A 27,286-nucleotide genomic window follows, 5' to 3' on the forward strand; every position below is an offset into this window, starting at 1 on the left:
CCGCAGTTCAATTAGTGTGACTTGAGCCCAGAGCAAAGCAAAGGAAGAGCTGAAATAGGACGCAGGTGAAAAAATTAAAGAGGAGGCAAATAAAAACAGAAGTCCAATCAGAAATAATTTTATTATTTTGAAAATAAACCTCATCAAACAAACTTGATTTAATTCTTTGATGAAAATATCTTGAAAGCCAGTCATATCCTAGACTGCATCAAAAGCAGCATGGCCAGCAGGTCAAGGGAGGTGATCCTCCCTGTATGCTCTGCTTTCTAGATTACATATTTGGAAGAAATTTTTTACTATGAGGGTGGTGAGGCACTGGCACAGGCTGCCCAGAGCAGCTGTGGATGCCCCACCCCTGGAGGTGCTCAAGGCCAGGCTGGATGGGGCTTTGGGCAACCTGGTCTGGTGGGAGGTGTCCCTGCCCATGGCAGGGGGCTGGAGCTGGGTGGGCTTTAAGGGCCCTTCCAACCCAAACCATTCTGTGATTCTATGATCTATCAGCTGATAGGGGTGAACATTCAGAAACAGAAGTATGTGACAAATTGTTAAAGAAATAGTGCTACATAATAACCTGACAAAATTAACATATTAACCACTAACTAGTGAAAAAGTTTGAAACACATCCTAAAAAACATCTGCTTCCTTCATTGAATCTCAAGGTTTCTAGTGGGCTTCAGCGAACATCAGTGCTAAACACAATATGGCTTGGTATTATTATTATTATTTTTAAAATCAGTGATATGCAAGAAAATGCAAAACTACTCTTTGGTAAAGTTTCAGAAAAGACAAAGATCTGCAGTGCTGTGCAAAAGAAAAGAGTAAGCAGCTAAGTAAGTTGGAGTGTAATGCAGGGAAGTACAGGTGGTTTTAAACAAGAATCTGATGGAAAAATGTGCCTGATGTGCACAGTATTATAGCATTTTTGGGGCAGCTAGGCGAAGTGTAATAGGATATACCGGAGATTTGATGTTATTATTTGGAGTTTTTGTGGTTGGAGTTGTACAGACACACGGAATTACAGTGTAAATTATTAAAAAAAAAAAAAAAAGCGGTCTTTGTGCGGTAGGTGCCAGCGGGAAAGCACAAGCTGCTGCCGGGAGAGAGCCTCGGGCCTGGCCTCCGTCACCGCCCCTGCTCCTCCGCCACCCCGGGAGGGCCGGGCGAGGCGCGACATGGCGGCGGCGGGGCGAGGGCCGCCGGCGGAGCTGTGCGGGGTGCTGCTGCCCCTGCGGCGGGACCCCCGGGGCTCGGAGGACGGGGGCTCGGAGGAGGAAGAGGAGGAGGAGGAGGCCGACGAGGAGCTGCACTTGGCGGAGGCCGCGCTGCTGGAGGCCGCCGGGCGGGAGATGGCGGCCGCGCTACCCCCGCGCCGGGCCGGTGAGGGGCGGCGGGGGGTGGGGGTGTCCTTGTCCTCCGTGTCCTCCCCGTCCTCCCCGTCCCTCCATGTCCCTCCCGTCCTCCATGTCCTGAGGTGGGCACCGGGCCGGGCCACGCTCCGCGCCCAGCCCAGCCTCGGGGGAGGTCTCCCTGAGGGAGCCGGGCAGCTTCGGTGCTGAGGCCAGGAGACCTTTATATTATTCTTATTTGCTTCTTAATTTTAAAGTAATCAAACCCAGACTCCCCAGTTACTGATTCTGTGATAAGGTAAAGCAATGCAAAGTAGGTGGTGAATCTCACACAGGTAGCAGAAGGAAGTGTACACACTCAGTCGTATGACCACGCACAGCAAAAGTAGAAAAGCGTAAAGTTTTTCCATTCAAACTCTTTTATTTTATTTATTTTTTTAACCTACATGGCATCTAAGAGTGATGATAGTTGGCCTTCAAGATTCCCTAGGTCGAGTACTCAGGCCAGTGACATTGGAGCAACTTCTGCTTAGTAGAAATATTTTATCCATACGTTGTTTAAAAAACTGCTAAATTCAGCTGGGTGGCACGGGGAAAATACACAGAAAAAACGTCATAGGCCTAAGATCTGCAGACACTGAGAACCTGTGTATTACTAAGTGCATGAGGGAGAGAGGATGGAAAGAGGGGGCAAACCAGGTCATGCAAAATGTTACGGGTTATTATTTTGGAGCTGTTAGTTGCTTATAATTTTGGCTGGTTCAGCTGCAGGAAATATTTGGTATAGAAATGTATCTAAAGAGCATGCAGGCATCATGATACAATACTATGTGACAAAGTCATTCAGGATTGAATTGCACTCTACCTTGGCATAAATGGTGTAGTATCAAACTGTATGTTTGTGTCCTTAATTGATTTGATAAATGTTCGTACACGTTTAATTTTGTAGCTCTCACACCTAGAGAAGCCAAGAGAGTACTTGTTTCTGAGGTTGAATGTACTCATTTTTAAATACTACAGAAAAGGCTGACATTAGGAATTTTATGAAAACCATGCTTCTTTACTTTTATTACTGTAACTTATCATACAAAAGATAAAAATAAGCTTTGAACAAAAAACACCTCTTCCAATTAAACCAAACTTTTATTCTTTACAGCTGCCAATAACAGTGGTTTCATTTTTCTTTTTAATGTTTCAGTTGTCATACAAGAGAACTCCAAAGAGGAATATGAAGCAGTTGGACGTTTTCCATTAGTTGGCCCTTGGTGGAAAGTTAACGTTAAAGTTAAAAAAGTGGGGTCTAAGTACTTTGTGCAAGGATATCCATCATATTTTCTTCGGACTGATATAGAAGAAAACAACCGACAAGTCTTTTCTCTCTTTCTTAAAGAATGCAGAGTTCCCGATTATTTTAGAGAACAGTTTTTTCACTTGGCTTCCTCCCAAGTGTGCACTGAGTTTTGGAAATCTTGAAGAAAAACTAAAACAATTCCAATATTCACATTTACCAACAGGGAAGAAACAAGGAGACACCAAGGATTTTGATATCTTACACTATGTTTTGGAATCCTGTAGGTATATCGTGTACCAAGTTGTTAGTTTTATAAGCTAATGATTATATCTCTAAGATACTTTGTTCAAACTGATATGTCTTCATATGAACTGTATATTCAAAAGAATTTTGAAAGTGCAAAAATTCTTGCACATTTTTAAATTTGAGGACAGTAGAATGACTGATTAAAGGTGGACATACAGTTACTAACATGCAAGGACTTTCCTGAAATCTGTAGGGTTATCAAAGTAGAATTGTCTGTGCTACAGGTGAAAAAGATGGTGGTGTAGCTTTCATTGATTTATTCAGATATAATAAGGCTTACTAAAAATGTCTTCAGCACTGTTTAAACATGGTGGTTATGGGTTTTAGGGCAAATATGTATTCAGAAATGGTACAGCTATTTCTTTGTAGTGCAAACAGCTAATTCCTCAGCTCAGTCCAGATCAGTTGCACCGAACAGCTTAGCTGCCTAGGTGTTTTATAATCCTGCCCATCTACAGGTTGTATGGCTGGGGAGTGCAGCGCAGAAGCACTGGAGCAGGGATGGTTCGGGACTCCCTATCCTGTTGTGTAGCTGGTTTGATGCAAAATCCACTGAAATATGGAAAGTTAAGGCATGTGCACAGCACTAGCTCTTTTGTTTTGCTCTAACGGTCTGTTTCCATTATCCCATGTTACTGATGCAGGCAGAGGCTGCCCCGGCCTGGTGCCATACAGAGCCACTTGGGTAACAGCAGTACCACGGGACTCAGTTCTCTGGTTTGGAGGAGGTCTTTTAAATCCAGCAGCAGCTGTGCATAAATTTGTACTGTCAGGTTGGGTCTATCTACCACCACGTGCATGTCATTGAAGTCTTCAGTACTTGGCTTACTGGGCAGTGGCAGGTCAAAAGATGGAGGGGACTGTTTTGGAGGTCAGATCATGTCTGATAGTAGAGTTCACAAGTCTGCTAGACTTGAGCTGACTTTCCTCCAAGTCACATGTGTAAGGAGAAGAAAAAAATCACAATTCTATAACTTCAGGCTTTTTGTTTTGTTTTTGTAATGGTAGAAGAGTTTTTAGCACTTCAGATCTTTTCATGACCGTAAAGAGATTGGATCGTATAGTGGGAGGAACTCTCATCTAGTTTGCTGCAAGAATTTTAATGGGATATGTAGATCACTTCAGATTGTCTAATAAATTTGTACTTTTTTGGTGAAGAAGATTACACAGCGTGGCTAAGCTTACTGTTTCCTGCTCTTGTAGTTGGCGGATTTTTCCCTAATATCTAACTTAAATTACTTTGCTACAGATTAAACTCTTTTCTCTCTGTCATTGGGAAATAGAAAAAATTATCCCCCTCCATGCCATGTTACTATTACTACTATTGTCACTTTTTTGATTGTCAATTAAATGTTTTGAACTTGAGCAATTTGTTCCTCAAGCAATTAAGATATTTTTACCCAACAACAGTGCGTGTTGATTCTCCTCTTGAAAACTAATCATTTGCTTCAAAGGGGAAATGTCTCGCCTTTGCATTTCTGTAAGACAGTTATGACAAAAAGTACTTAACCACGAAAAATTGGTGTTTTAAATTTGGAGTTCTGAAGTTTCCTTGACACTTCCTTATGAATTGCATTTTTTTTTCTTGCCATGAGATAAAACTTGTAGAAGTCTCACATTCTTCTAAAATTTGTTTTTAAAGTGAGGTGTAGAAGAAATCGGTTTCATTATTCCCCTTTTGCAGATCGCAAGACTGGTATCCACAGAGGGGAAGTGATAACTTAAGTTTGGGATCATTGAGAAAGCCGGGGGGGAGCACTATTTTCCTAAGTTCCTGCGCTGATCCAGTATTATAAGTCTGTTTCATTTTATTTTGGATTTTAAATTTTCTTTTTCACGTCTGTATGAAAATTATCTTTAGATAGGAGGGACAGGCGTGGTGAGGCCTGAACTGACTTTCTACAACAGGCTGTTGTGTATGCAGTTTAAACTAAATGTGTAACTTGTATTTTTCACATGAGTACATTTAGTTTCAGTTTATATCTGTTCACATTTTTTTTTTCTAAGGCAGTTCAGGGAAAACAGACTCAAAAAGAATTTGAAAAGGATTACAAAGAGTAAGAAAGTGGAAGAAGTCAGAGGTGCTTTGGATACAGGGGAGACAGAAGGATAAAAGCCAGAGTCAGTTTAAATTACCTTTACAAATATTTTTTGTATATTGCTTAAAACTTTCTTGGTTTATGGTGCGTACAGTTGCAGGCAAGGCAGTATTGGTAGCTCTGACTTTTCCGATGATACTGGAGTTCTTGCCAACTCTTCTGCCACGCCATTTTTGCTGTCTTTTGGATACGGTGAGTTGGCAAAGAAGGACTGAAAACGATGATACAGATGGTGAGACAGTACATTTTCAAGATGAGATGCTAACAAAATTGGATGGGATATTAAAGAATGAGCCATGGAAACTTGGATTCAGCAGGGTAAGTAATGTTAAGCAGGGTAAAAAGTGTGGTGTTCGTTACATTTGATCTTCCTTAGAATACAGTGTTGTTTTGGCTATGTTCAGTTTATTACCTGGGCATGTGTAGGAGGTAAGCCTAGCTCATTTTAAACTGGATGCTTTACTGGGCTCAGTTTTACATTTTTTTTCCTCAGTTGGTCTACAGTTAATTTCTCAAAAGATTTTAAATGTGATCGTGTTACAACCTTTTGTTTTGTCGTTTCTTTAAGGAATAGAAAATTCCTTAAAGTATTACCTCAAGTATTTGCTTGAGGTAATTGGGTCAAAAGTAAGAAAGCTAATTTAAAGCTCTCAGTTCTACTTTTCAGCTTTATGCCAGCAAATGTGATTTTCTATTCTTAATATATAGAACAAGACCTATGTTTCATAGCAAGGTAGATAAATTATGCTGTAAGGGGTTGTACGGTCTACTGTTTTTTAATAATGGGACCTGCAGTTGCCGTTTACCTTCTTGTTTTCCTTTGCTGACACCAGCTACACTTGCTGTGCAACTTTGCTGCTGCACCTCACCTACCTACACATGTAGCTCAGATGAGAGGTGAAGTTTAATAGTTCGGAAATGTAATTCGTTAATCCCTCAGCTTCAGCCCTCCAGTGCTTTCACTGACAGATGTTTAGACTTGTCTTTAGAGACCTCCAGTTTCAGAGACTCAGCAATCTATCCAATCTGTTCCGGTGTGTCACGTCCTTTCCTTTCAAAAGCTTTTACTGATGTATAATTTGACTATTCCTTGATGCACGTTAAACTTGTTTCTCTCGTTCTGTATAACAAGGATCTGCATTCTCACTGCAGTTTTTTACTGCTTGAAGACCCTCATTAGCTTTCTTTCTTTGGGTTCAGCAAGTCTAAATGTTTTTTTTTTTTCTTGATAGTTCATCTTTTTTGTATGTCTCAGTATTTCACTATTTTTCTCTAGTCTCTGTAAAGGTCGTGTGTTTCTTGAAGTATCATGATGGTCCAAATTGGATATAATATTCTGGTTAATGTCTTACCTGTGCTCTGTTTCTGCAGTTTGCATCTTTACTTGAAATCATGCTAATTAGGAGCACACAAGTTCTCTTTAGTTTCTGTTTGAGTTTTCTGAGTTTTAAAGTTTTGTGTTTACACAGAAGGGTGACAGAGAGGAGTAATCATTCCGTCTTTTTTTTTTTTTTAATATTTTGCTCTCATATAGCTCGAAAAACATTATGTACAGTGTGAAAAATACATGTGCTTTTATAGACAGCCACTCCCCGAACTGCAATTTATATTTACTCAAAGGAATGTTATCCAGGAAGAGGGAATATGATATATCTGAAATAAATATGTTTGCTTTTATTCTTTTCGTGGAGAAGATTACCTACAGGGAACTGAAACTTTCTTACTGTGAGGCAACGTGGGAAGCCTTCCGTCAGTGTCAGCATCTCCTCCAGAAGATTCCTGACTTGCAGAAGAACGCATTAATTCTGTATGATAAACTCAAGAGACGGTGTAGAGAAATGGGACACACGTATGAAGATCAAGATGAATTAACTAATTTTGTATCCAAAAATATGTCCATTGAGCACGCTTGGCAATCTCTTGAATTTTTGAAAGATGAGAATATAGTGATCAGGGAGAAAAAACTCGTGTTTCTGCCTCATCTTTACAAATCCGAAAGAGACATTGCAATGTATATAGGTTATCTGCTGTCAAACTGCTCATGGCAACTGAATGTTGACGCGAGAAAGATACTTAACACTTCTGAGATGTCAGGAGAAGTGGCAGATGATGAAATGAATGCTGTCTCGGCTCATGAAGTGGAACACCTGAAGGAAGATAATCCAGGCAATCACAACTCTGAAAATCCACAGACGGAGTCCACAGCTGGCACCCAAAGGAAAGGAGAGGTAGATATAGATCAGGTGACTGCTATGGAAAAGATTTGTTCTAATCCTGTCACAATCATAAGCGGAAAAGGAGGTTGCGGGAAGAGTACAGTTGTTAGCTGCCTTTTTCGTCACTTAAAGCAGGTAGAGAAAGAAGTGGAAGCTGCTTCTAAGGACTTTGAAGGAGACCTGGACGCATCTGAGGAATGGGATACCTTTGATCATCATTGGGAGTCAGAGAACACTTGCACAAAGAATCGTTTGAGCGTACTATTTACCGCACCTACAGGGAGAGCAGCAAGCCTTTTGAGTGAAAAAACCAGGCTTCCTGCATACACTCTGCATCAGGTAAGGACTTTCTTTTTTTAATTTGTGTTATGAACAACCTTTTGGCAGCGTTCATTCTTGTTTTAGAAAAAAACTTGTTACTGAAATTTCCTTATAGCGTTTTTAGTTACTAATGGTAATGCTTAGGTGCAGCTTGTCAGCATTTGTAAATCATTATTACATTTTGGGGAATCATAAATCAATCATTACAAATACATTATTTGCTGTAACTTTTCTTTTTTTCACTTTTATATGTCTCAAATTTGTGCCTTTTTTGGGGGATCTGGTCTTTTTAGCTCCTCAGTTATTATACTCTGCGTAATCTGTAGCAGACAGAAGAGCAGAAATACCTCCTTAAATGGCAGACCTGTGTTCCAGTGTCCTGTTGCACAATAATCATGCTGATACCTGCACATATGTGAAGAGAGCGGTAGCCTGGGGTCAATGAGATGAATTTTATTCACACTGTTTTCCTACCTACAGTCAAATACTGTGCAACTTCTTCTTATTAGAAAAAAAAGTAGGAAAAAAAACTGTTAATAAACATAAGTCTCTGTTGTTGTAGATGGCAGAAAGTGCCAAGAAGATGTTGGAGGTGTGGAATAACCTGTATAATTAAAAATTATAATAACACAGAAAATACATTGGGCTTATTTTAAGTTCTGTTGGAAACTGGGTAATCGCCTGTTCCCCTTCTCTGTGCAATGTTGGGGGGTTCATTAGCGTGAACAAGCAGCCGTAGAAGGAGGTGTTCTGTTACTGAGCAACCTATATCCTGACCTTATAGCCTTTGGGATCCCTGCAGGAAAAAAAATAAAATTAAATTAAAGAGCTGTGCTCTCCAGCCTGCCATTTGTTTTTCAGAATTGTTGGGGTAATCATTGGAAGCAGTTTTCTGTAGCTTGAAGTGTAGGCAAATAGAGCAAGGTGTGACTCGAGCAGTAAGGACTCGTCCTGTGCCCAGCACTGGGAGAAGGAGATATAACCTGGTTAATTTACAATTGAGATAATCACAGAAATAGATTTAAGGGTTTCCATGCTTACAGAAAGAATACTGTGTATTTGGAGTACGAGCAAATTCTTCCCATATCATGTAGCAGAACAAGTGCATACTTGCTTCAGAATTTTATATGTAGATATTCTCAAAATGCCTGTGCTGATCTTCCTGTGTTAAAGCTCCCTATTTGAGGATGCATTTCTGTGCTTTAATGCAAGTAAGTGCTGATTATCTCAGCTAGCAACGTGTTCACTGAGGAAGGAAACAAGACTGCTTGAGTCTTCTGAGTCTTACAGGTGTAAGTTCAGAATTTCAGATAATACTTCTAAATAGAACATTAGAAGATGTTCTACCATGCTATGTCCACTTTTAAAAAGCAGTTGTTCTCAGCTTATTAGTGTCAGAACTTATTTTTAATTTATTTTTAATTTATTTTGATTTGTTTCTAGATCATCTATAGTTTTAGATCATGGAGGCAGACTGGACAAGAATTTCCATGGAAGTTTTCTACTGTGACAGTTCTGATTGTGGATGAAGGAAGCTTGGTGTCTGTACATGTTCTCAGTTTAGTTTTAAAACTCTTATGTGAGCATGCCCAGCTTGCCAAACTTATTATTTTAGGTAAGTGGGAAGAAATAAATAATTAAGATAATAAGTATTGAATAATACACAATATACAGTGTAACTATCAGAGCTGCCACTGGTCTTCGTGGGTCTTTAAATACCCAGAAGGTTACGTTGGTCTGTACTTGGGTATTTCTGCTTACGCATAGTCAGGTTAGGCTGACTAGACTCCAACAGTTTTCCATCTCATCTGTCAGTATGAAAGTATCAGTATCTCTGTTATCTGTTTAGTAGTGTTTTGTCTGATTCTGTAAGTATTATGACTTCCACGTGGTAGCTTATTTTATATATCTTGCAACCGAGAAACTTTTCTCATTTCCTTAAATTTAAAGAAGCTAGTGTCAGCATATGAATCAGATGTGAGAAGACTGGTGCCATGGGGTTCTTAATGCTAGGATCAGCTAGTTTTAATTCGGAAAGGAAAACAAGTGTAAAATGTCAGTTTTCTGCTTTTTCAGATGTTTGGTTTTTGCATGCCATTTATGTCATTCATTTTTAAATGTGTAACTTTCAAAATGTGTTTGGATAAGATCTGATCACTGTTGGTGTTCATGATGCAGAGCGATTTGTACCTGCTATTTAGGCATTACAGAGAGAGGAGTATGAAAGATTTAAACTACAGAACAGTCTGATTCCCCAGACAAAGTTTCTTAGATACTTGAAAGTTTCATTTCACGTGAAATGTACTGAGGAAGCATGTGATTCCAAAGTCTCCTACTATGAGGTACTATGTGGAAGGTTGGGTATTTATTAATTTCAGTGGTTGTTTTTTTTCCAAGCTGTTTTTTTTTTTTTTAAATGTTCCGTTATTGCTCCTCACAAAGCCTAATTTCCATTCTGTTTAGGTGATACTAGACAGCTACCAAGTATAGACCCGGGAAACATGCTACCTGATATCTTTGAGAGTCTAAAACCGAGAGGCTTTTCTGTGGAACTGCGAACTAATCACCGAGCTGAATCACAACTAATTGTAGATAACGCAACAAGGTAGGATTCCCTTTAGTGTGTAAGGAGCGTTCTTGCAGTAGACACGGTGCTTTCCCTGCAAAAGCATATCAAGATTTGAATCTATGGTACTGCTTCTGTTACATCTTCTTATTCAAAATTAGTAACACTGTCTTCAGTCAGTATGTATTGTGTAGTATACGAGCAAAAATTTATAAATGATGAACTTCAGGCTGATGGAATCCTTTAACTGGAAACAATTTTTCTTTTCTGTTTTCCCTCCATTGCTCCGGCGAAGAATCTCACAGCGGAAGCTTCCTGAATTTGATGAGGTGTTGGAAGTTTCTGGTTGGAATAAAGCACTGACAATGCCAAGACCTGAGAAGAAATTCATTTTTATCGCTTTACCTTCTGGTGGGGGCAGTGACAGTAAGTGTGTACACTCAGTTTGTGATCTTGACCTTCCCTTTTGTAAAGCAATGACTGTTTGGCTGGAATTAACATTTTGGGGAGATTTTAGTCTTTTTCATTTTGTTTGTGGTATAGATTTAAATGCTAGGTTCATCCTTTGAATTTTGCCTGAGTTAAGTGCACACAGCAAGACCCATTGGTGCAAAGGATATGCTACAGAGCTCCAGCTCACCAGTTACAGTTTGAAATGGGTGTGATACAGCTTCAACCAGTGCTATCAAATATAATTGTCTATTCATGCTGTGGTTGGAGCTGTCAGGCCTTAAAAGATTACACATTTCAGAAGTGAAGCATCTGAGTAAAGATCAGCTGTAGGCACGTGCTCTCAACTCTAGAATCAAGTTAAGAAATTGGAAGCAAAGGGGACACCAGTGTTTCATTCAAGATGTTTTGGGGTCAGGATAATTCATTTTCGTTTTGGACCGTTATTGGATAAGCGGATTGAGGGGTCTCCACTTTGTATGCATCAGTGTAATGGGGAAAAAGAATAATAGTGCGGGTATTATCGACTCATCTTACTCTAGTGACTTACTCAGCTAACAGAACACTAAAAATGGATTTCTTCTGTGAAATCTAAATGTATAGTCCTGCGGTTAAATAATGCTCTATACATACCTCTTATGCACTGTAACAAAACCTTATTTTGCATGAAATACAAGCTGTTTATTAGAGAAATAAGCATTTCTCTCCTTCCATATCACACTCGTCTCCCATTTTGACAGTGTGATAGCTGCATGATGCCTTTTGGGTGGCGTGTATAATATACACGTGTGTGTGTGTGTGTGTAAATGCATATATATTTAAAAAGTTGAAATGGCATTGAAGCAGCAAAAGTGATTTCATACTCAATTATGTTTTTCTTTCTTACATTGTTTGTTCTTCAACTTTTTATGCCGTATCTTTTATGTCTTCTAAATCAGATTTGCAAAGCGCCATAAAGGCTTTACTTAAAGAAGGACCTGGATTGCAGGATGCCAGACAATCACAGTTCATTGCTTTCAGAAGGTAAAAGAGCAAATAGGCAGACATTGAAAAATCTTTGCTAGCAGCCACGGTCTGAAAATAGCTGACCGTGTTGAGCTGGAGAGACTAGTGACGATATCATAAAAATTACTAGAGAGAAAAACAGGCCAGATGACTTCTCCTAAGCCTTCTGGTTGCCCCTAGTCTCTTCATGGAGAGTTGCTAGATTTTTCTATAAATTTTCTATATACTTTTCTGTTATTTTGTACCGTGCTTTTTGACTCTGTGTTTATGTTCATCGGTACTGTTTATGTTAAGTAAATGAAGGATGGACTAAGTGGTGAGTTTTCGTAGTAAATTCTCCGAGAGCCTGTGCTGTGCTGTTGGCAACAAGGCAGCGCTCTTCAGAAGCAACAGGTGAGGGCTGGACTGCAGGAGGAACCCACAAAACACAGTGTTGCACCTTAATCTGATGAGAGACAGTTGAGATGTCATCACGTGGTCTGTACTCAAATGTATCCCATCATAGCAGCGGTGAATTTCAGGATGCACGATGGGAACATTTAACCTTACTGTTTATGCATGCTTCTGTGACAGGTGGGCTTTAATCAAATGGCAGAAGATGGGATGAGGGCCAGGTCTAGATATGTAATGTGGATCTTTGGAAGCACAGTACTGGTCGTTTAAGAAGGGCAGGATGTATGGCTCTAACAAATTCTCAAGAAAGATTCGCTCACATATCAAGCACTGATCATGTGAACCAGCACAGACCATCAATAGTACAGCTGGTTTCACAGAAACACTGAAATGGTAACAGATGGGGCTTTGGGCAACCTGGGCTAGTGGGAAGTGTCCCTGTCCGTGGTGGGGGGGGTTGAAACTGGGTGGTCTTTATGGTCCCTTCCAACCCAAACCATTCTGTGAGTCTGTGATTCACGTTTTTGTTGTGAATATTGAAATACTCTGAAATCAAGTTTATTTCTCCATTCTGCATTCGGGTACAATACTGTTATTAACGATGTCCACTGAAGATTTCTTGATATTTACAAGTACTTAATCTGCATTTAAAAGTTAAAATTCCACGTCTTTAAAAAGCAAGTATATAAAATGACCAACTCTTCTGTCTAGTTATAATACATACACAGACAGGTTTTATCCAGGCTTTCCTTTTGTTCTTTATGTTAAAAGTAAATCCAACTAATCTAAGTGCACATCACAGACATCACTTTCAATCATATTTAGACAAAACTGTTCCATTACTGCTTTATCTTCAAAACTCTGAATTAGTGATTGTTTTCAATCATTGGTGGAAAATCATCCCAGCTAAGATGAACTTTTTCCTTTGCTTTTTAATTATAATGCTAACATGGCATTGCATGTAATTGTTTTACGTTTAGTATTCTTAAATACATCATGAGTCTGTTCATGTTCTTGTTTTGTGTGATGTAGGCAAGATTGCGATCTAATAAACGAGCTTTGTTGTCAACACTATTCAAAGCATTTAACCAGGTAAGCTAGTGTTTTGCAATTTTTACCTTGAAGGTTGAACCTCACTTTGTTTTTGAAAGTGTTATAACCAGGCCAACAACATAAAATAAAATTATAAAACATTTTTTTTTCCCAATAGATCATCTAGATCTGATTATTTACAGTAGGGGGTCATTGTTACTATAAACTTTCTTTGACAGGTCTTTTAATTTCATCCTGGTCTTTGAACAGATAAGATAAATTCTTTTCCTTTCATTTAAATTGTCCATATATGAATTCCGAGATAATGAATTATTGCTAAATAATTAAAATTGACATAAATGTAGCTTAATATTTTTTTCCCCATTATGCTATTTCTAAATAGATTCTGAAATATTTTTGGAAGCAGCATTTCGGCGCTACCACGTTGCTGTTTTTTTTTTTTTTTCCATATCTTTTAGATGCAATTTTTCTTAACTGCTTTGAATATTTTTTTCTGGCCCTGGTATAGAGAAGGGAAAGAGAAGAAATCCTAAGTGATAGTAAATGCATATGTAGTAAATACATTTCTCACTTTCTCTTCCTCTGACCTAGAGACCATAAAAGACGACTTTTATTTCAAATTGATGACAAGATTTCCTGCACACGGAATACATATCTCAAGGATCTCTTGCCAGGTCATGGTTTTGGAGAGGGTCCTGATCAGAAAGAGGATCATAAATGCAGAAATGGAGAAACCACCCTCAGTTCAGCGACTGCTGAGGATGGCAAACGACTGTGCAATGGAGATATATTTTTCATAACAGATGTAAGTTGTTGATGAAGGAACTAGCACAGAAAATAGTGGTAACTGATCCGGTCCTTTCTGAGTTCTCAGAACAAAGCAATTCTCAAAGTTTAGTCCATAACAGATACCTAGTTGTTCTGAAAAACTATCATGTGAAAGGCTACCCCTTTACAAGAAAGAGGCAGATTTGTAACAGAGAATTAAAAATAAATCTCTGGGCATTTTTGTAAAATCAGTTTCAGTTGGTCTGATCTTGTTCAGTGCTGTGACTTTTTTTTTGTCATAAATTCTGTAAATACTCTAATGTATTGGAAATGAAATACATAGTATTTTGGATGTAGACACATAGTCTTAAGTGAAGAATAAAGCTGATGTTACAGCTGGAGTTCTCCCCCAGTAGAAAAGTAAGCTGAAGGAAACCCACACCAACACACAATCCTATGTTTTTCTGCTCAGCACCCGAGTGAATTGAATTGCATTGACTCAGCAGAGGATCCAGTGAAAATATCAGTATTTGTGCCTGGGGACTGTGTAGGGTTGGTGGAAGAGAGCAGACTTATCTTCGTTTGTGGCAACAAATTGTTAAGTGGGCTCGCTGGTAATATTTCATCTTGTCCTAAGATAATTGAAATTTTCTGGGTATTAAAACTGCCTTTCTTGGATTTTTTCATACTAAAGAGGAGTCAGGGTAGACCCTGTACAGTGAAAGTATTTTCCTTGAAGATGGTCAGTGAAAGATAGTAATCTTTTGGGCTTAGTGTCTTCTGAAACTGCTTCACTTGGTTGACACTGCAGCTGTCATAATATCACAGAAAGGTAGCATATAGACGCATGCGGAAGTATAGACATTCATCAAACTGCTGATACACGCTTACTGCTAAGTGTTCTTATGCTATTTCTTTAGGATGTAGAAATTAATAAACAGCGCTTATTGACCATCAGCAGCACGTACGGCTCCACGTTCACTGTGAAGTATAAGGCTCTGAAGAAGCTCTGTCATATAAAACATGCGTGGGCCAGAACTATTCACACCTTTCAGGTAAAAGCTGAAGCAAAACAAAGCTATCGGGTGATAAAGCTTTCTCATGCCTTTATCTTGCTAATGCACTGTATTTTCACAAGGAAGTGTCAAAGCTCTCTTGAAACTAAAATTCCTTGAATGCAGGACAGAAAATACTGTCAAGAGCGTCCCCGTTTGTCTCGAACTTGTCTGTTGTTGTAAGCAGTCCTTTTCATTTTTTAGTTTTTACTACTTAACTGGAGATCTTAATTTTGTAAGGTGTTTTTAAACATGTTTCAGGGTTCTGAGGAAAAAACCGTGGTGTATGTGGTTGGCAATCCTGGTCGTCAGCACTGGCAGCACGTGTACACAGCCGTGACCAGAGGGCGCTGCCGTGTCTATGTTATAGCTGAAGAGACGCACCTCAGGAGAGCAGTCACTAACAAGAGCATTCCCAGAAAAACTCGCTTACAGAGATTTTTGAGAGAGGAAATTGCAGAAACAAGCACATGCCCAGAACAAATGACCTCTCCCCTGACAAAGAATGCTCCTGACCCATCTGAACCTGGCACTGACCCGGTTAAAGAAGGGTCGGCAGATCTCAGAAAAGAGTGGATGGGTAATTTGCAGCAGATAAGTCCATATAAAAGACAACGAAGTCATGCAGAGAATCCTGAGGATGCCATGAAAACGTCCTCTGTAAGTACCTCCTTACTTTTTAAAGTATTCAAAGTTTAAATACATTAAAATTTTCAAGATGACCAGTAATTTGTGAAGCAGTCGAGTTTGGCAGATATTTTCTCAGAGTAATACTTGACCAACAGGGAAGAATCAGTTATAATTTCAGTAGTAGTAAATTTATACATCTTGCTACTAATTGTGAACTAGTGTCTAGCTTAGACTCTCTATTAGCTTGTTCTTTGTGCACAGAAGTCAACTTTTAGGAGCTGACCTGCTGTGACACATTTACATACAATGTCTTCATTGAAGTAGATATATTTTTATACAGGCAAACATGCTTAACAGATTATTTTTTTCTTATTGTATCTAATATCTGTCACGGGTAAAGAGCTTTTATTTTTTGATGCTGTTACTGTATTTTAGATCTGGTCCAAACTCTGATAACATTTTGTTTGTTTGTTTTCACAGCCAATAGTACAAGAATCCCCACTTGGTTCTTCCAGACTTCAGAGTCTAAGTTTGCAACACGTAACTCCTAGGAAGCTTTTCAAAAGCTAGCAGACAATTAACTGTCCTCTTTATGAATACACCCATTTTGTTCAAGATTTTTGGCATGGAGAAGCTGGGTATGCAGATGATTTTCAAAAGCTTTCCTGTAACTGTATTTTCTCTAAGAACAGCTTATTTTAAAGTGAGTCTTTTATATTTTCAGTGATCTGTTTTTAGTAGATCCTTGGTGCATTAGTCATCAAAAGTCTTATCAGTCTTTTGTTTTGGTGAAGAAGGAACTTGCAGTTCTTTTAGGATCCAGAAGTTCCCTTGAATAATACATGGGCATTTCGTAGTTTAAACACTCTAGCCATAGCAAGTTTTATCTATCTCCTCATGCTGCAGCATCAATTAGAATCTCTTATTGATGTGCCAAAGTTGCAGTTTGGTCTTCAGCCAAAATAGTTTAGAGAAATCTAAATTCCTGCTTGTAATGTGGCAGAATTATGGGCATGAAGCTTTGACGGATTATGGATTTTAATCTTGTTATAACAAGAAACAAAAGCCGCAATCATTGACATAGAAATTTTTTCCCACTTTGCACTTGTGAGTGATGTAAAACTTGCCATCGCTGCGCTACCCTATAAAGCCGTACGCTGCTAATGATCTTGGAAACAAAAGCAACATTCCAAGCTAGGGTTCAAATATCATGCCGCTTTTTTACACATGTGTTTGTGTACTGCATGATTTGATGTATTGCAATTTATGAGATTAAAAAAGACGAATGTTTACACAAACTTCAGACAAATTGTATTAAAATTTGGAGAGAGCTTGCTTACTTCTAACAAACTTTTTTTTTTACTCATACTACAGCAGGAAAAAGTGTACCATGAACATAAACATGGTATTTTTTTTTACTCAAACTGCTACTCTACATGTAAAATAGAAAAATGCTACCTCGTTTCTAATGTCTTTAAATCACTGTTTATTTCAATTTATACATTTTTTTCCATACAAATATTTGCAACAGTTTGAATTTCAAAAAAACATACATAGACGATAAATATCATGCTATTAAAGTATTAAATTTGTACAAAAATACTTTACAGTTTAATACTTATTTGTTACAAATAAAAATACATATTTAAGTGACTCATGGACTTTTTCTTTTTTTTACAAGATTCAGCATTGAATGTTACTCTGACCTTTTCTGGTAGTGCTGAAATATAAATCAGACATATTTGTGTGTGCAGGGTGAGCTTTTTATGCATTGGAAACAGCAATAGGGATACAGTTAAACAGTTTAAATTGACCAGAAACAACTCTGTTAGGTGATTGCTTAGATGTGGAGACTCTACAAATGTACAAATCCAGTATCTTTATATTCACCAAGAACAATAATTACCAATAACAACTCGAATACTGGAATAAACCAAAGCAGCTGCTGGTGAGCATATAAAGCAACTGGCAGTATTTTATTGCTTGGGGGGGAGAGGGGAGGCGGGAGAATTTGTGAAGTTTGTAAAATGTATTTACAATTTTAAATTCTAAAAACGTGTTGTAGGGGGTAAGTTTATCATAAAGAAGGCTGAAAACAAAGTATATTAAATAGGACATTAGTCCCCTCAAGAAAGTGTTCGATTTAAAAAGCTTGTGTACAACAGTAGAAGTTTACAGGGTTATGGATCATTAAGGAGCTTTTGTATCAATCTTCCACTGCGATAGTTAAAAAAAAATCCATTTTATTTTAAAACCTTTCTAGTTTGTCTAAACTCTTTTCAATTTTACTCATCAGTAATCCTCCTTCAGAGGTTTTTAATCTCACTAAAAAAGCCTCTGCTTAAAAAGCCTTACATGTTGCAAGACCTATCATTAATTATTTCATTGCATAGGGAATAACATATGAGCTACTAAAATTTACCACAGTTGTTGGGGAGTAATGTTCACCACATGCTGCAGCGTCCTAAAAACACTTTGTTAAAACATCTAAACCGTGCTTTGTCTGAAGAGTATACCATTCTTGCCAGCAGAATCAAGGTCCCCATAATTACAGAGCTAGACAGTTAACAAGAAAGCGTGATGCCAGCACACCATTCTTCCTCGGCCATCAGACAAGGGCTTGCTGCTAAAATGTTTTTAAAAATCAACCTGGACGCTACTGTTAGGAGAAGTTAACGCCATGCTTTTTTCCCTCAAACAGCAGCTGATGATGAAGGGAAAGGTACATCTAAATCATGTTTAAACATCTCCCCAGTTTCTTGTTCGGGGAAAAATGCCCTTAGGTACTGTTGCTAATGGTAGATTGTTTAGAAATGGAGTGACTTAACAAAGAGTTAAACTTTTTAAAACGTGACCATGAATTAATACAAGCCTTGAGACAGACAGACTGACCTCCTGTGCTTTTTAGTGCTATATTGTGTCTTAGCCTTATCTTCAGAAAAATCTTAAAGGGATTTAGCACCATAATTGTCTTTTATTACCAAATGTCCCACTAAAATTATTTTCTGCTATAATGTATTTGTAGGATCCCGTGTCTCTGTATTAACATTAGCATGTCCAGTCTGTTGGAGGAAGGCATTGTTCTGATCACTCCACTCCCCCCCTGCTGAAGGCTGCCGGTCTGCACTTCCTTTCTGACATGCCAGTGGGTTTCTGCTAATAACCAATTCCAGCTTATTGCCAGATTCTGCGATGAGGGGCACAACCAGACAGCAGTCAAAGTCTCTGGTGCGAACGTGGTTTACCTGAACAATTAGAAGATTGCTTTTCGTTATTATTTAAGACAAAGAAATACGATCACAAGAGACACAGATTCATCCTTGAGACCATGAAATCTGACTTAAATCTTGCAGCTAGAGAACAGCCCAATAAAAGACTGTTTAACCATGGTATCTGATCCGAAGACATCAGTGAAGTTCTTTACTTCCTGTTTAATGGAATGTGGCTAAAGTGGCCTTACTGGCCCCGATCATAGCGGTTGTCAGTAGTCATGATGCCTACGCCATACACGATACTTAACAGCACATAATTTTTCTCACTTTCTCAGTATTCATCAATTTAAACGCCATAGCCCACATCTGAAGTTTCTGTTTATGTTTTCTCTGGTATTCATTAATACACAAACATTTTATAGGCCTAGTTGACAATGAATAAATAAATTAGCTTTTCCCTCACAAGCCAACTTGGCACTGCGCTAAGCGTGGCACTCAGTGTTATGCTATTACAACTATGGCGATCAGCAACTTGGATTAAGCACAGAAACAATTTGCAAGTCTGTATCAAGAACAGGAAAAATTACAAATCCATCTGGAAATGCCTTGGGAAATTCTAACTTTCCAGTAAGCATTTTTATGTCTCCTTTGAAGTTCTGAAATAAATAATTTGTTTCTATAAATGTGACATTACAGAGAAAAATCTACTCTTACTTCTACTGCATAAAAGCCCAAATCACCATGAGGTGCTGCTGCCTTATCTAGGCTCTAAGTGATTTATACAGCCTGTGGCACAAAGCAATTAGGATAATTTTTTTTCCTTCTTCCCATTTCCCCCACATCCTTTCTCAGCAGAAATAAAAAATAGCAATACTGCTCCTCACTGAAAATATAATAAGCAACACAGATAATAAGGTTGCTCCAAATGAGTGCTGACACAACTTCACTCAGTTTTCTGCACGAGCATCTGAGTACCCAGATGATACCCAAACACCATGCAGTACTGCAACAACTCCTTTTACAAAAAGGCTGCTGTATGTCATCTCCAATCATGCCAAACCCGTGTGGTGCCAGAAACATTACCTGTAGCAGTCTGTCGTATGGTTTCAAACCACCCAGATCGCCAGGGCCAGCTGGTCGAATGTTTTTAACGTACACTCCTTTTTCCAATAAGCCATCTGAGACACTAAACCCAAAGTCTTCTCCATCAGTGTCCTTGTACAATGTTACCTGCGGAGGTAATTTGATGTGATGATAAGGTGGGGAAAAAAAAGTGTGTCCACATTTCGACAAGCACTCGGCAGGTCTCCTTCCTAGGCTTAGTTCATGTTCGAGTGACCACTTACCTACTATTTGGTACTTCTAGTATTATATGAGAGATGACCCCATTTTTACATCGTATTAATGATCTCAGAAGCCTCCTTATTCTTCAGTAATAAGCAGTCCTCTTCACTTCTGCTTATCAGCTGGAAACGTGTGTTTTCTATACCACCTTTTGTGGTATGATTTTCTTCTGAGTCTTACTCTTTTGCTGTCCTGTTCTCTAGTCACCAGGATACCCAAGTACAGGCATTAGCTTGGTCAGCCAATTAGGTTTTGTTTCTCATAAGTAAATTAGTAAGTTATTTTAATTGTAGGGTTTGGGGTTTAACAACATGTATTGCGATTCACTCATTCCATTTTTGACTCTGAGAGCATAATTAATTGCCCCAAAAGTCTGAATCTAGTCTAAAACAGGCTGTAAAATCAGCTGGGCTTACTGTAAACTACAGGTTCCACCCCCTCCTTCCCAAATGATGAGGCTTTGTGTGGCACGGACAAGAAATTAGCTGAAAGCTATCCATATAATCTCTCCACAGGGAACAGATCATTTAATTGCAGCCAGTCTCAGTTCAGTCGCGAGAGCGTGAGTGCTGCTAACAAGACTTGGCATTTGGGGATTTCAACGGTGAAGGCCGACGTGCAGTAACAAAGACCTGGCCTAAACCAAACCATCACCTGTGTCATGGCTTTGGGAGCTGCCACAGGGCACAAATACCACTGGCACCTTGGGCCCCAGCCAGCCTTTTTTGTTTTGGCCAGGCGATGGTCAGCCCTGCAAGGCCCAGTCTCAGCAGTGCTCAGTATTAGAGTTACAATGCAGACTTTACAGAAAGCACAAACACGGCTCCTGCAGACAGACCCTGCAGGAAGGGAATTCTGCACAAAAACAATTGTGTTAGCGCAGGGGTGTTAGTCACAGAGGTAAGACACAGCCGTTCAAAAGTAGGACATAGAAGTTAAAACTGTTAGGAGAAGGAGGTTTTCCAAGCATTCAGAGAATTAATGCTTTGCAGGTAGTTTTGTTATTTCAGTTATTTGATAGAAAGGGATTCAGAAACTTCTTCGTAGGTATACTTAGGTTTTTATTTCTTTAGGGGTGTTTTTTTTTTTCCTTGCTTCTCTCTCACATCAGGAGAACAGACCAGCTGCTGTAGCGACAGCACCATTTTGTCTGTACAAATGGATGGAGCATCACTGGGCTGCTGTGAAAACATCTCATGCTGCAGTAAGCACCAATATCCACACACAGCATTCATCCCTGACTTCACTTCGTTCCTCCTCTTCCCTTGCTTTTCTCTCTTCGTACAGTACATACAGTGAAATAGAAAGCCATGCCTAAAGTCCCGTTAATCAAGCTGGAGGCCTTCTCCAGTGATGGGTTCTCTTTTTCAGGGTGTGACCTGCCATTTTAAACCTCCCAGTGACTGCTGAGTTTAAGCTGTCTTCGCTCCCATTTTCCCCCGACCTAACTTGTCACTGAAGCTTTCATTATCCATCTCAGTGTGCATTTTAAGAGTCAAAGGGCATTTCACCTACTGACAAATCTATCTGCAAATTCAATATATTTCATCTGAGAAGGATTTTAATTTGTATCGACAGCTGGTGTATCAGCAGGACTCTGGGAAACCTCTAACAATTTGTTCTCCAAAGAGGCATTTGTTTGTGATACCATAGCACGTCTAACATGGTCTGAAGTATGTTTGAAGCTGCTGTGGATGTGCCCTAAGATGAACAGTATCACAAGACTAAAAACAATTGCTCCCCCACACTCCCTCCAAAAAAAAAAAAAAAAAAAAAGGAGGGAGATTTATTTTGTTTATCGACAGATTTCTGTGCTTTTCCTGGCACGAGTAAAAAAAAAATAGCACTGTACCAGGACAGAAATCCTCTTTTAAATAACTTATTTTCCACACTGTCACAAATGGTAGGAATGCTTCCTGTTAACTGCTTCTTAAAGAAGCCTTGAAAACTAAAACATAAAAACAGGATACAAGGCCTAAGAGGAGACAAGACTTAAAATACTGTGTTCTTCTGGCACAGATGGCACCGTTTTTTGAAAGGAACTTCCCACTTGTTCCTTTTCTTTTCCCCTTCCTCTTCCTTCAGGCCCTGGAGTTAGGTGGAGGTGGATCCAACCTCAGAGGAAGTTCTAAACCATATGAAACAGGGCTTTCTGAAGTCATTTAGACTCTATTCTTGCTGTAAGGCAGGATCAACTGCATCTAACCCATTTCTGAAAGACATTTATCTGTCCTGCTTCTTAAAATCTCCAGTGATGGAAACTCCACAGTCTATTAAAGTAATCCCTTCCAGTGCTTCAGCTATTTTCCCTCTGTCTAAACTAAATCACCCTTGCTGAGACTTAAGCCTGCTGCTAGCCACAAAGAACAAGGAAATCACTTTATTCTCTCCTCAGCAGTTATGTGAAACAAGGAGTGTTTTTCTCTGGGCTCTGTTTGGTAGGACAACATCCCTCTTTATCTTTCAGACCCCAAACTGGGCACTCAGTCAAGACCTTACCAAAGCCACGACAGAGTGGACAACAATTCTGCAGGCACTACAGGCAGTGGTCCTAGCTAAATGCTCTAGGACAGCATTGCCTTTTTTCCTATTCTTAGCATGTGGTCTATCAGCAAACAAAATATGCACAAATTCTGCTCTGCAGGTCTACAGAAGTGCCATTCTACATTAGCTCACTTGACCTTGTATCTTGTGCATAATGCCCAGGGAAAACCACATGCTACTTCATGCCCACCTTGCGAGTCAAAACATGGTGCATTGCACATGATAAGGGACATGGAAGTGGAGTTTTCCTGTAGAGGTGAGAAACCGTGTTTGCAGGAAGCAAAACTTGAGAGAATGTCTTTTGTTGCCCCCTCCAATTGTTCCCGCTGGACTTCACTGATTTCTACAGACAGCGCATTGTGGAAGGGAATTAGTGTCTGCTTCACAATCAGGACTTTTATGTACCGTATTATCTCATGCCTCCGTTTCTTCAGATATACGGATCATAAAAGATTTAAAAAAACTCTTTCCCTTATGGCTATATTCTCCTGACCTTTGGTTAATTTATCAGGAGCTTGGAAATTCAATGAACTGGTATTTATTCATTTAAGGGATGAGGTCATGATTGAACATCGTTGTGTATTTGACAATCACACTTTTAGGTGTTTAGGCATCTGCAGAGAACATTCTTTTATATTGTGGGTTATAATTTTAGGGCTACTTCTTTTTAGGGCAGCATATCTTTCTAAAAGAGAATCTCAGAGTAGAAACACTGCTACCTGAAATACTCTGATTTTTATTTAATAATGAGGACGAGCAAAGCCTTAACCCACACAGGTTTCTCATCTTCGTTTGCCACTAATGCAGCCGATCTGGAGGGTATGAGGTTGTAGGCAATTCATGCAACACCTAGATCTTCCTATGTATTATATGCACTTTGATCAAAACTGTTTGGAAGTTTTGACCTCAATAGCAAAATCTCAATTGTAGATGATTTGTTAGACTTTTAAATTTGCATTAGGAGCCTAAGGGGAAAGGAAAGCTGAAATGGAAATTTAATTCATATTTCATAAGCAATTAAATAGTTACAAATTTTAAGCAGAGGCTTACAGGTTTTGAGCTTGTTTCTGTGCCTCTCCTCCCTCTCAAATCTAGAGGAAAAATGTTTAATTTAAATTTATATGTCTTGCACAGATTAGATATTGAGAAATTTTAACCAATGGTAATTTTAGGTTAATGCCTACTTACAGCAATAATGTTGAAAAATTATCTTATGTCTTGAGCATATTTTTGCTCTCAGAGGAATGCTTGGTCTATGAAACTTTAAAAAACGGTCTGTTGTGATTTTAAGAAAAATATTAATCTATATGCTTACCTAAGTAGATAAAATCAATTAAAGGCATTAATTCAATTTGGGTAGCAATATGGTGTTCAGCTAAATTAAATGCTACTGATTAAACCATCTAGAACAAATGTTTTAAGAGATCTGTATGACATGTCTCAATCCTAGCTTCCTCAGGACAAAAATAGTTAAAATAATTGTTTGGTGCATACGATGCAGTGAAGTAAGGAATAGTGGTGATGAATTCAGGATAACTTGTTGCAAGGTTTGCAGCATTAAGTAAAATAATTCTCAGGGCTGTGTTGCCCTTCTGACAGGTATGCATCTGAGAAGGACAAGCTGGTAACATAACTTACTCATCTGTGTTTATGGCCTGAGGAGTTTTATCCAGTCTTATTCTCTCTTACCATTTACAGCTAGGCCAGCAATTTATGCATTTTGGTTTTATGTGTGGCTTTTTCTTCAGCATAATGAAATATTGTAGCTCTCTCCCAATCAGGTTATGAAAACCAGTGGAACATCTTCCTCAGTCAGCCCATCCCGCTGTAATCAAACTAAGGTATGAATTCTGATCTGTAGGGCACGTAGGTCCTGACTCAACACATGTGCAGACTCATTGCACTGAAGTAGTAAATAAGCATCTGCACTGTCCTGCTGAAGGAACTACGAAAACTCAGCAGTGTACAGTTGAGGACATGCTTGAATGTCTCACTGAAGTAAGTCTTAGGCAAGCTACGTCTTAGCTTGTATTTCAGGGACTGCTTATACCATCACAGTTTTCCAAAGCAGTTATTATTTCATTGGTTGCCCTGTCAGTGGCCCAAATGATTGAGACATTTGCCTGCAAGAGGGCAGAGCACATTAGCCAGCAAGACTTGTTACAAAAAATACTTAAATTGAGGAATTTCTTTGACAGTGAATTCCCAGTCATTCCTGAGGCACTGCAGAGTTTTGGAAAACTCTGACGGGACAAACTTTCCTTAAGAAAGAGAAACTGAGCGGGTTATTCATGTTAAACTAGAGGTCTCTGTCAAAAATTAAAGAGGGAAGAGAAAGTAAAATGCACATTGCTACACAAGAACCAGTAAAACTAACCAGTAAGAACTTACTAAAATAAGCATAAATATAAAACCAGCCCATGATGCCTGGGTTAACCTGCATGTACCATCATAGGGGTATAAGCATATTTTAGTGAACTGGCCCATAAGATCCAGTCACTGGTTTCCATTTTTCTTAAATGACTGCAAAGATTGAAAAATATAGTGCAGGTTCAAATTTAGATTCTTAGAAAGGAAACGATGACAGAACAAACAGTATAAGCAAACTCAACATCACTTCAGCAGACCACGGAAAAGCAGGTACATTGTCTCAACAAAACACAAAAATTACTCAAATGGAAGGTCACAGCAATCTTTACAACAACTACAACAAAAATAATAAAAAAAAATAAATCTCTAGGACAGGGTATTTTTTACTGACCAGTACTTAAGAGCTAGCAGCTGTAACACAGCGCTAACTCAGTAGCAATCTGACTCCTCCTCTCCAGCAAAAGATTTGTTTCATCAATCATGAAAGGCTGGTTTTATAATCCATAGAAGTATCTTTGCTGAATGTGAGTGCACCATTGAATGCCTGCTGGTGTAGTTTCATCTTCTATCTCACATTTACTTTCCACTCCGGAAAACCGAGCACAGTAACCAACCCCATTAATCACTTCATATCAAGCTGGAAATACAAATAGCTTAAAACTATCACAACACGCCCTATTGACTACTTACATCGACAATTTATTCATTGTCCAAATGCAAGATCCACTCTCCAATACCTTCTATAAACATCCGTTTAGCACATACTCACTGAGACACTATCTTACTAAGCTAAACTGAATGAACTGTGAACTAAACTCAGAGGCTGTGGATGCCCCACCCCTGGAGGTGCTCAAGGCCAGGCTGGATGGGGCTTTGGGCAACCTGGTCTGGTGGGAGGTGTCCCTGCCCATGGCAGGGGGCTGGAGCTGGGTGGGCTTTAAGGGCCCTTCCAACCCAAACCAGTCTATGATTCTATGAAATGTGCAGGGACTAGAAAGCAAACCAACCCTCTTGCGAGTGACAACGTGACCTTTTAAAGAATTTTCTCCATGCTTCTGTCTCCTCTCTGGAAAAACTCAGACCTTCAAGAGGAAGATGGTGCAGGAGATGGGATGCTCATTCCCATCAAGGAGAACAGCATTATAACATTCCCCACAGTTTTGGGATCTGGTTGCTGTTATGGTGCATGGCATTTTCTGTGCATATTTAAAGATAATTTATCCATTACTTCCTTGGGGTGTAGAGCCACCTTAATATCACCGTATGATTTCAACAGTCTTGAGCAGTGAAAAGTTGCACAGGCTGAAATTTTAAAGTCCTTTTTAGAGCAAAGGAATTATGAAGAGAAGTGAAACAATAGCTAATTTGAAATACATTCTATATTGTATACATTGAGTATCATGTACTTGATTCAAAATGAGTGTTAATTTGAAGAAGGACCAATGGGAGCCCCAAACCCCCCTGAGTAATTTTCTAAAGAAATGTATTTTCTAGAAATTAAACTTTGTTTTTTTTAATGAACACATTTTGCAGAGATGAGTTATTGGTATTGTCAATTCAAATTACCAGTGGATCCTCCTTGCAAAAGAGCAGTCCCTTTTGAGGATTTGTTGTAAAAGTAAATAGTAGACAAGGATGCATCTTATTTGTTTGTTTTCCCCATAAGGATATATCATTAATGTTTTTGTAGGAACTAATAAGCATGGCCCCAGAATTACATCTGTGGAGCCATTATAAAAAGTGCTTACTGTATTGCCATACATAATTAGATTCCCTATGCTGAATATATTATTTCAAAACTGTCAGAAGAAAAATTACAGACCTTGTGTAACTCCACAGGAGTTGGTGACATGATTTCTTTCATTTCTTGCTTAAATTTTCTCATAACCATGGACTTTCTCCCCACATCTGATGGCAACGTGTTGCTACGAGTAGTTTGACTGTAATGTGGCCTTACAGTGCTTCTTTCCTGGAAGCTGGCTTGTCTTCCCAGCTGGCTACGAGGTTGTGGGTTTTCATGATTCAAACTCATTGTACTTCCTGACATAATTGTGGCCTAGAGCATTAATGAACAGGTTAATTTTTAACACAGAACGTGGGTTAAGAAAGTGGTTAATTCATAGCAGTAAGAAAAACTTCTCTATTCTTTGTTAAAACACAATCACTCAGGGCACAGCAAAAGGCAAGAAGACAGATGTTCAATCTGCTTGCAAGTCACTATAAAATACAGGACCACAACAAAACACAACAACAGTAACAAAACCCTATGGGCAAAAGTTTTCAGATGGCATTTCCAACTAAAATACTGAGCACTGGA

At 39.0% G+C, this 27,286-nt stretch overlaps 2 protein-coding genes across 6 annotated transcripts in view; one reads left to right on the forward strand and one right to left on the reverse strand.

The window, feature by feature from the left end:
- Window positions 1-1,147: 1,147 nt before the first annotated feature.
- Window positions 1,148-17,152, forward strand: HELB (DNA helicase B). Its single transcript, XM_035544264.2, is given in 14 exon segments — window positions 1,148-1,377; window positions 2,545-2,765; window positions 2,767-2,917; window positions 5,137-5,360; window positions 6,737-7,597; window positions 9,023-9,194; window positions 10,043-10,184; window positions 10,441-10,571; window positions 11,534-11,618; window positions 13,026-13,085; window positions 13,638-13,851; window positions 14,735-14,869; window positions 15,131-15,529; window positions 15,980-17,152. Coding segments are annotated over 14 exon segments (3,090 nt in total). The 5' UTR covers window positions 1,148-1,172; the 3' UTR covers window positions 16,070-17,152.
- A 1,355-nt stretch (window positions 17,153-18,507) lies between these two features.
- The window catches only part of GRIP1 (glutamate receptor interacting protein 1), a 221,669-nt gene continuing 212,890 nt past the window's right edge, over window positions 18,508-27,286 (reverse strand). For all 5 annotated transcript variants that reach the window (XM_035544074.1, XM_035544071.1, XM_035544072.1 and 2 more), the window contains 3 exons: window positions 26,792-27,025; window positions 19,795-19,941; window positions 18,508-18,744 (listed from right to left, as the gene is read on the reverse strand). In XM_035544074.1, coding sequence (XP_035399967.1) covers window positions 18,508-18,744; window positions 19,795-19,941; window positions 26,792-27,025 — 618 coding nt within the window. The remainder of the gene's footprint in view (window positions 18,745-19,794; window positions 19,942-26,791; window positions 27,026-27,286) is intronic.

The sequence above is a fragment of the Cygnus atratus genome, chromosome 1 (assembly GCF_013377495.2).
Source record: "Cygnus atratus isolate AKBS03 ecotype Queensland, Australia chromosome 1, CAtr_DNAZoo_HiC_assembly, whole genome shotgun sequence".
Taxonomy (NCBI): domain Eukaryota; kingdom Metazoa; phylum Chordata; class Aves; order Anseriformes; family Anatidae; genus Cygnus; species Cygnus atratus.